The sequence below is a fragment of the Solanum verrucosum genome, unplaced genomic scaffold, assembly GCF_900185275.1.
Source record: "Solanum verrucosum unplaced genomic scaffold, falcon-dt-bn FXZP01000217.1, whole genome shotgun sequence".
NCBI classification, from domain to species: Eukaryota; Viridiplantae; Streptophyta; class Magnoliopsida; order Solanales; family Solanaceae; genus Solanum; species Solanum verrucosum.
This window is the reverse complement of record NW_026020032.1, coordinates 1926806-1937670: the sequence shown is the minus strand read 5'-3', so window position 1 is coordinate 1937670 and position 10865 is coordinate 1926806. Positions and strand designations below refer to the sequence as shown.

General features: G+C 28.4%; 1 protein-coding gene across 1 annotated transcript; it reads left to right on the top strand.

The window, feature by feature from the left end:
• Window positions 1-531: 531 nt before the first annotated feature.
• LOC125821522 (LOB domain-containing protein 42-like) lies at window positions 532-1856 on the top strand. The gene is made up of 2 exons (XM_049500939.1): window positions 532-743; window positions 1214-1856. The coding sequence occupies exons 1-2, from the start codon at window positions 554-556 to the stop codon at window positions 1795-1797; spliced, it is 774 nt and encodes a 257-aa protein (XP_049356896.1). The 5' UTR covers window positions 532-553; the 3' UTR covers window positions 1798-1856.
• The last annotated feature ends 9009 nt before the right edge of the window (window positions 1857-10865 follow it).

Below are 10865 nucleotides of genomic sequence, written 5' to 3'. Positions count from 1 at the left end.
TTTTCTCATTAATATAAGTTTTTATAATTACTAAAAATAAGAAACCAATAAGTACATAATACATATTTCAAAAGTTTATAACATAAACAAAAGTAAAATTATTTTAATATTCCGTTATTGATGATCCGTCAAACTATAGATAAATCTCATTATTCTTCGAAATTATTTTTGAGCATAACAAAAAAATATATCCGATATAATTTCATAAGTAAAATTTAAAATAATAAAATTTATTATTATTTTCTCCACATAAAAGGCACACCAGGTGAACCCAAAAAGAGGCCCAAATATTGGGAGAACTTCTTTATAATTTCATATAAAATAAAATAATAATATAAAAAAAACAATTTCTGTTTTTCAGATATTACTTGATCACCCAAACATGACATAAACCCCCGTCCCCCCACCAACCCCACTCACCCACCCCACCCCACCACCCTTTTTCTTCTTCTCTCCTTCGATAAATACCCCTTTTCTCCATTTCTCCGCCTTCACTATAAACATTTTTTCTTCTTCAAATTGCTCAGAACTTTTCTTTTCTCTCTAAAAAAGCATGAGAATGAGCTGCAATGGTTGTCGAGTTCTTCGAAAAGGTTGCAGTGAAAATTGCAGTTTAAGACCCTCTCTTCAATGGATCAAATCACCTGATTCACAAGCCAACGCTACTGTCTTCCTTGCAAAATTTTACGGCCGTGCCGGACTCATCAATCTCATCAATGCTGGCCCCGATCATCTCCGTCCCGGTACATGTTACCTCCTCCATCTTCTCTTCTCTTTTGTAATTGGGGAAAATTTTGACAAATCGATACTCTATCAACTGAGCTATTAAGATTATTTTATTTTATATCAATCTTTTTTTTTATTATTGCTATACTATTTTTAGATTTTTTTTAATAAATCACAAATTTAATTTTCTTAATTACCTTCATATTACTTGAAGAGTTGAATGAATTTTTCTTTTTCCACAACTTTATTTATTAATTATTGTGATTTAATTATAAATATATTTATAATTCACACAAAAGTTAGATCGTTCAATGGCACAAGGTAGTATTTAATTGGATATACTGGATGTGGTTCATTATAACTTTAACTCGAATTCTTTATGTTAATTTTTTTTTTCTAAATTTAAGATTTAAATCTTGAATTTGTGTTAGGATATGTATACATGCAAATGAAAAATACTAACATTGTTTTTTTTGTTTTTTCTCAGCAATATTTAGGTCTCTATTGTACGAAGCTTGTGGCCGGATAATTAACCCGGTAAACGGTTCAGTCGGGTTAATGTGTTCCGGCAATTGGCAGCGTTGTCAAGACGCTGTCGAATCAGTACTCAAAGGATCCACAATCATGCAAGTACCAATCAATAACGATGATGATAATAATAATAATAACAACAACAATACTGATCAAATTGTACCGTTAAAAGGTTGTGACATACGACATGTTTCAAAGAATAACTTAACAAACTCTGATAACCAACAAGTCAAAACTAGGAATGGGCGGCTCAAGCGTAAGGGTACTTTTGATTCTGTTGCTTCAGCTTCCGCAGAAGCTGAAGCAGCAGAAGAGTACTTGTTGAAGAATCAACCCCCGTTGAAGTTCAGTATAACGGGGTGGGATCAATTTGAAGAGATAGATGATGAGATGATCAAACGCGCCCCAAGTCATGACTCGTTTTCAGTTGAAACGGTTGAACCGACCCTGTTGGTGAACCGGGTTGACCCGGTGAAATTGGAGGAAGTTGGTGATCATGTAGGATTAGAGCTTACTCTTGGGTTGATGAGTCCAGCATAATAGTAACAGACTGGTGACTCCCAAAAGCTCTTATTGATTGACGGAGTCGTTTGATACCTCGATTTCGACTCATCACATCCATTATCCTAATGTTGAAGAACAACATTTTGGGTTTTTTTAGTAAAGGGAAAAATAGTTTCCTTTTTTTAATGGTAATCTTTTTTGTTTGTTTTTGTTTTTGTTTTCTCTAGACTTTTTTGTTTTTTTGGTTTTTTATTTTGGAGGCATATATACAAATAGATAAGAGATAAGAAGTGTAATTATGTAGAGATGTTGGTGATCGATCAATGTACGAAATGAAATTGTCACAATTAGTGACTAAGTGATCATTAATAATAATATAGTACTATCTAATTAACTATGACTAGTTGCAACAAATTGTGTATTTTTGAGGATTTTGCACTTATTATTATCCTTATGTTCTGAATTTGCTACTTTGTACTACTTGGTACAAAGGAAGGGACGATAAATTTTAATTTTAGTTCTTATCGTTAGAGATTGAATCTTTAGAATCACAATTCTAATAAGGCATCAATACAAAGCTATTCATTTTAATTTGTCTTTATCTGGTAAAATATATTTAGTTCTTCTTCTGCTTGGTTATCTCAGTAGGAAATTGAAACAATCTATAACAAAATTATAATTAACCTTGGGATTTGCTCTACGAGTTTAATGACATTCAATATTTTTGACTCGTTAAGTTGAAATTTTGAATTTTATCTTTGTTTCCACCCTAATACAATTAACTAGATTTATATTTTTCTTAGATTTTGATTGGCCAAAAAAGATGAAGAACACGTGGATGCATGGAGGAAATTTTGTCAACAAATGCTATGCATGCAATGGGTAAGTAAAGTCTGGATTTTGCCAAGTTTTTGAGGAAACAAAAGTTTATGCTTTACTTTTGCCTTATTTTTATGGATCATAGACACGAGGAACATGCTAGACTAGCTGTTGTGGACATTTTCCCAAGAATCTAGGGGTGTCTATGCAATTAAAAATATATATATTTTTTTAAAATACGTTACATAATTTGAATTAGAGTTTAAAGAAATATAAAGACTTTTGATATATGTGTTTGTTATAGATATGTTATAACATTTGTATAGTTATCAATAAATTCTTGTTAGGGGTAAAATGAGAGATGACAAGTCGTGTTAATTGTCTTCTTTTGGTACCAAGATAGATTCAAAATTGAATTTTATGAATTCTGAATCACGATAACTGACTTTTAAGTGTTTAAAGGACAAAACTTATTGGGTTCAGCCTGTAAATTGCCCTCTAATTCTCCTAATATGTGAAATGAATTAAAAAGAGAAGTGCATCTCATATATTAATGGAATAGACTATATAGAGAAGATTAGTAATCCAAAATTCTAGTGGTCAGTGAAATTGTTGAAAATCATGGAGTTTCACTTTAAATTTATCTAGTAAAAATATTAAATAATTTATTTTTATGTATTCTAGCTTTGATAAATAAAAATATTAGGTACATGTTGTTGATGAATATGACAAATATCTCATGATATTAATTGAGAGACACGCAAGTTAATTTAAACATCACAATTACAAAAAATAATAATCTAGAACTCATTCATTAGTATGATCATCTTTAAGCACGTATCTAATGACTACATGCATTGATGCATTGTCTTTGACGTTAACTAGTTTTATGCACTAATAATATAAAATTAGTATATTGTTAATGTATATAACTTAAATTCAAATCGTAAAATTTGCGTAAAAAATATTCCCCCAATTGTAATGCAAGTTTAAAATGGTTTTATCAAATTAAATAAAAACTTAGAAGGGGAGATGAACAAAAATTAAAAATGGTGCGTGTGGTATGGTGTAAGGGGGAAAAAGTTGACTAATTATAATATTAACATGTAACATATCCAATTATATAGCTAATAGCTTACATCACATACAACCATAGCTTATAATATTTGTTCTATATTATTATATTATTTATATCATATTAGCTTAAAGTTTTAATTGGTAACTTATGTACTAACCAACAATTTGTGAATGTTTTCAACTCAAATGATATTTGGAAGCTTCTCAATTAAGAAAGAGTATAAAAGAATGGCATTATGGATTGCTGACTTGTTGCCAAGCCTTGTTGGTTTGTCACATATAACATATATATTCCAAATCCAACTTGAAATTAAAAAAATCTACAATATTATATAATATTCTTGCAAACACTAAAGGTATATATATTTGGCATAGAGAAAAATATTTTCTCAAAAAAGTATCAAAAGTTTTTCATATTCGATTAGTTAAGATATATTTAAAAAGATTCTCTAGAGAAAACGAATATCTTTAAAAAATGATTGTTTTAGCTAGTAGGAAAAGAGAAAACAAGTTCGATAAGTTACATTGATCAAGCTGATCATTGTCTCCTTCCTATCCCCAACACCCCACCTCCCTCCGCCCTAACCCCAATTTCCACTTCACCCCATTCACGATATTCTCCTAAATTACATATAAATATATGGTCTTAGCTAGGAAGTAGAAAGGGATTCATCCAAACATGTTTCGTCTAATAATTATATTATATGTACATGCTAAATAAATGTGTGTATATATATATATTGAATTTCTCATCTTTTTTTTTCTTATATATATTTTGATTCTCTCTTACTGGAAATTCTGATTATGTAATTGTCATTAGGGAATTTATTTTCATTACGCACTTATTAAACACTAGAATATAAGCAAGAACTAGCTTAGTTTTCATAGAAAATGTCTTCCTTTCATACCAAACACACCCTAAGTCCTTAATTTAAAATATATTTTTCAAGTAACGATTAGTACTTTCATCTTCTAACCTCCAACAACAATTTGCAGTTTTTATGGTTGAAAAAAAATCATTTGCCAGGCACAAGCTTTCTTTAAAAATTATAAGATGACAGCATGGGTGACGAAAATTGGCATGAAAGTGATTTATTAATATTAATTAATAACTAATAATATAATAATTAATTGTTAATTAAAGAGTTTGATTATTTTATTAACAAGCTGAAGTGACGATAGTATCTAGATTCATTGTGTTCAAGTTTCCATTATGCAAACATGTGGAGCCATGATTTGGTAATCCAATTATATTATTTAATATAAAAAAATTTCTTAATACTTTTTTTAAAATTTGCTTTGGCAGGTCGCCTCATAGTTTTATTAATTAATAAAATAATCACTAATATCACTGTCTTGATGCTAGATAGTTTTTGGACATAATCAACTTTACATAATTATTAGTGGGTGCCTATCTTTTATTTTTTGGAAAAATTGTCCTCAGAACTCAGAAAAAATAACAATATAATATAGATGGTAATGAAATAATTAGAATCATTTCATTGTTACCCAAAGATTCCTAATTTAAATTCTTGAAAATAGAAAAATTCTATTGGAGTACTTGGACAAAAATATATACTCCTTAAGGAGTAATATCTAGCAAAAGAATCTTGAGGTTGTGGTGTATGGCTTTAATTGTGCAAAAAATATTTCTTGTATATTATTATAACTATAATGACATTTGTTGTTCGATTTGGTTGTGAATATGTCTTTTGAGCTACGTTATGATTGAGCCTAAAAATATGCATTTTTTATAGACTTGTGTTAAGTCTATTCATCTAAAATGTCATATACAAATTTTTTTAATAAAGTTATTAGTCTCTCTTTTACTTGCTTTTATCAGTTCACCCTCTTCCATAGTTCAAGTTTTATGAGGGAATATTTTTTTGTAGAAACCAAAAAATATTTTACTTCGTTGATGAATCTATCCAAACAAATTCAAATTAATCAGTCAGGTCATTATATTTCGAATACCAGAGACCTAAACACAAAAAGTTCATATTATTTCTTGTATCTAATAATAAAAACACATCAGCTCTAGCACTAAAATACATCATGGAGGGTTAATATACTTTAATCAATATTATAGTCAATATATAGGGAGTCGTGCGTGGGCTGTTTTTCACATAAATGGTAGAACATTAACAAAATACACATAAAATGGCATCATATAAATTAGGAAATTATTTTTTATGTAAAAATAAAAGTTAATATACAATTTAAACAATTTTATGATAAATCGTAGAATTGAGACCCTATAACTAAATCAAACCCCTATAACTGAAAATCAAATAAAATGAAGAAATGACTGATGTAATTTGATTCGATCTAATCATTTATCGGTATTTACGCCCACTCCTAAGTTTATCATAAACACGGCAATCTTATTATTGGATCACAACTTATATACAAATCATCCAATTTGATTGGCTTAACTAATTATTTAATCATTAGTATATATATTAAAAAGACAATACTCTTATTATATGGTCAATTAATAAAGAGTTTTCTCTTTCTTTTTTTTTTTCTTCTTAAATTAAAACTCTGTCAAAGTCATCAGACATGGATTCCATTTTTTTGATGGTATATACTTGAATCTGCCTAATAGTCCACCATAGATTATATTAATAAAAAATATAACAAGAAAACTTTTACTTTTCTTCCTATTTATTATATTTACTTCACAAATATAAAAAAATGCAAGTTGTAATTCCTTAAATAAAATATTACGTGTTAAAAGAATTATTTTATTCCATTTGTTGAATATTACGTGCAAACCGTGATTCCCGACTTGTACATTCAATTTCCTCTAAGAAAGAGTTAAACTAATTGATTAATGAGCATTTTTTTTTATCCCTAATTATGGATAAATTATTGTTTTAATTTTTATGACATCGAACTAAGCATATTAAACCTGCTTCTTGACTTCTACATCCAATTTTGTCAAAGAAAGAGTTAAATGGATGGGTTATTAGCATTTTGGTCGAAAGTAATTGAAAAAAAGAATCTTATTTTAGTCTCTAAGCACATTAAACCTTCTATGAATTAGATTTGTGCACTTTAAATCATGTTTCTCAGATATATTCACAAATGTATCATAATTATTGTTAATTCATATTTGGCAGTAATATAATTTTATATATAAATAGTCAAATATAACATATTTTCTATATGAAGTAATCGAACATCACAAGGATCAAAAGAAGAATATATCAATAATTTAAGGATCAAAAGTGCTATTAACCTCTGTTTTTTCAATATTTAATTAAGAGGTCCTTTGCACTAAGACTACTTTTAATCACTGATTTAAAAAATGAGGTAAATTTGTTTAGTGGGTAATAGGAAACGTAAAGTATCTTGATTAGGCTTTTGAATTAAACTAATCAAGCAATTAATAATATAATAATATTTCAGATTGAATTTGATAGAGATTAGCAAAACGGTGAAGTTTCCCCGCATAATTAGAATAAAATAATACCATATGGATTAGACATTTCAACCCTAATTAGTCATTAGATGCTTAATTAATATTTAATAATTAGTGATAGCCATATTATGATAATTTAATGGATAAGTGCTTTATTACGATCTTGATAAGTCTTTGTTTGATTATTATTAAGGGCCTTTATGAGCAGTGTTGATTCTTCACAGCATAAAAGAGTTAGTACTTTTTTTAAAATAAATAAAATTGGACAATCATGGAAGAGGGTTAATTACTAGAAAACAATAATTAATATTATTAAACATAATAATTTAGGAAGTAGGTAAATAACACTTTCCAACAAAGTGATGGCATAGACAATCATGCCAAGAGAGATTATTTTATTTTATTTTTTATATTATGTTGTTTTCTTCCTAACTATAACATAAAGGAAAAAAACAACATAACATAAAAAAATTATTTTTTAATTTTGAATGTATTGAGAAAAGTTTTAGGAAAATGGTCTATGTGCCAGAAACGGGAAGATCGTCCTGACAGTTGATAGGGTAACTTGTGATGATTCATCGGGATTTTAATGCAAAATCATTGCCTTCGATCACCAAAATTTCTTATTTGATATTGGTCCGAACTTACTTTAACAATAAGTTATAGAGTTTTACCAGGATTTGTGGTTAAATCCTCGTGATCAACTTATCATGATGTGTAGAAGGTCTCAAATATACCTTTGTCATGTATGGGATTTTCTTTCCTTTGTCTATGTCTTGCTTTGATTTCTCTGACAGTCAATTTCAAGTAGATCCTCCCTCCCCTTGCTCCACTTCATTTCACTCGTTTTCTCTTTCCTTCTGCCTGCAAAAAAAGTTATGAGATTGGTTTTGTGTGCGTTAGCGATCATCAAATATGTGACATAGATAAGATTGGAGTTCATGCGGTTGGAATGCCTGAGATCACTTTTAGCCTTGTTGCTTTCGGAATTGATTCAAATTAACTCCAAATGACTTCAAATTTGATATACAAAGTAGAATTTAATCTTGTATACATGTGCTATTGTACAATGGGCCTATTGGACCAATTATTCGAAGTGGTTTTGGAACTAAGATTCTTGACTTGAATATTATAAAGCCCATTCATTTATGGGCTTTTATACATGGATTAGAGGGTTTCTTGGTAATTTGGCCCAATAAATGGCATCATTGAGCCCAATTTTGCTTATTGACACTAGCTATCCTAATTTGGCAATTTGGAAGAAACCACGAAAACTGTCAAAGCGTCAATACAATTCGACAAAAAAGCAAAGTTATTGAATTCGATCAAACATTAATGAAAATCTAGCTCCGACATTTTTTAAACCACTTTCACTAATGCTTTGTCTATAGATCTTTGTCAAGGGTATAGTAGTCATTAGCCAATGTAAAATGAATTTTAAAAAACTCGTCAACCATTCAATTTATCACAAGTACAACAACAATAATTTCGTCTAATCTCACAAGTCAAATTTGATGAGAATAAAGTGTATGCAAATTTTATCCTATTTGCCATGATACAAAGATTGTTTTTCATAGATATTCCGCATTTGATTCAATCAAAATGTTTTCCAAAATAAATTTAAAAAATACAAAAATAAAGAAGTTATAATAAAAATATCAAATAAAAGAAACATAATAATAATAATAATAATAATAATAATAATAATAATAATAATAATAATAATATTAATAATATTTTATTGGGAAAAAGGTCTGAAATATATCCGAACTTTGACCGAAATTGCTGTAACCATACCGAACTTTGGAAAAGACCTTTTGCCCCTGCACTATTTAATAGTGTATTTTAAAGGTATATATGTGTCCTTGTGGACATCATAAATATTCATCATTATAAATAGTAATGTGTCCACGTGGACACATATATACCTTTAAAATACACTATTAAATAGTGCATGGGGTAACAAATTCTTTCCAAAGTTCGGTATTGTAACAACAATTTCGGTCAAAGTTCGAATATATTTCGAACCCTTTCCCTATTTTATTTTGTTTTATTTTTTCACCTAAAGATCCAAACAATAAGTTGTCTTTTGTCCTTTTTAAAATCCTTTTAACCTTGAGACTTTATAGTCGTGTCCAAAAATTTATTCCAGAAGGAGAATCCCGGTCCCCTTTATGTACTTTTTTATTTTCATTTTTTGTAATAATAATATAAGTAGAAATAATAAAAGGACCATTGAAATGTCAATTTTATGGAAAAAATGTGTGTGCATTTGAGTTACTCATCAATCATTCATCATTTGTCACACTCTTCTAAGGAAGAAAAAAACAATTTCACTTTCTACACATAAAAATGATAGGGAATTGTAAATAGGATTGATTGAATTAAATTTGAACGGGTTAAAATAAACTTTATCTATAACTAAATAGAGTTATATTAAATAATTTATAAATCATCGGCACAAGTTTATGGATCTTTTTGGACAAGCTTTTAAAATCTGCTAATTTCAAAAAGTATTTCTTGTAAGAAATATTTAAGAAGAATTATAATTTGTATTTGGCTAATTATCAATTTGAAAATATGTTTGTAAATTGGAATGATAGAGTATTGATTTGTGTTTGGCAAAGTTTGAAAAAGTACTTATGGAGAAAAAATATTTTTTTTCATTTTTAATTTTTTTTTGTTATCACTCAAAAAGACTTAACTTATCCTAAAAGTCTGGCCAAACACCTCAATTTTTTCAATAGACATTTTTTAAATTTAGCTTGATCGAACAAGCTATTAATTTAAGGGAAAATTGTGCAAAATAACAAACATTTAAACCATATTAAATGTTATAGTTACTCTTTAGGAAAGTTCTAATTTACAGCTATAGTTTCACCCAATTTTTCTATTAGCCTGGTTTGTATAATTCGTCTGATTTGTATAAATCCTAAATCTATATAATTTGGTTCTTGATTGTATAAATTCAAAAATTTGTATATGCTTACCCTACCTATTTGCATACGATTTATGAAAAAATTATAATAAATTATCTTGTTTGTATATTGGCAAGCGAAATATACAAACGGAGTTCTGAAAGATTCTCAAATGTATAAATATAGAATTTGTATATATTTACCCTATTTGTATATTACGAAATATACAAACAAACAGAAATATACAACTGCACCCTCTATATCAAACGAAACTATATTTATGAAGCACAATTATCGTTACAGATCCTTAATATATTTATTACATTTGCTATTTCTGAAATATTCTCTTGATTTAATCCATTAATTTAGGCGAATTATACTTTGATCTATACGAATCTAAGTCTAGGGAGATTTAAATAGATAAGGAAATTGAGCTCACGTCCAAAGAAATAAAATCCGATATTCTCTCATTTCTTTATTTCCCAATAAAAAAGAATCACAACAATGTGATGAGTTTTCTTTCTCCTCAATGGTCGGATTCAAAGGACTATATACGGCTTTACGAAAATCTAGTAACTTTTTACTTAAATCATGTATATATACTAAATTATTTATCAAATATTTGACTATCCTCTTAGTTATTATTTCAATATTAACTTAGAGAACGTATTAGAAATTTACGTAAATTTGAAATTCTGAATCCATCTCCATCTTTCTTAACGACGAAAAGATGAATGGGTCCAAGTAGGCATGTTAACCACATAGACATATGAGAAAATGCCAAGTTCTATATTTAATACTAGCAGGTCCACTCTTAATCATTTTGCCGGTCAACTTTAAACTTCTACATTTTCAATCTTTTC

Coding starts and splice junctions, on each gene's coding strand:
- LOC125821522 (XM_049500939.1), top strand. CDS start 554: ATGAGAATGAGCTGCAATGGTTGTCGAGTTCTTCGAAAAGGTTGCAGT. Junction 744..1,213: donor CCCCGATCATCTCCGTCCCG/GTACATGTTACC, acceptor GTTTTTTCTCAG/CAATATTTAGGTCTCTATTG.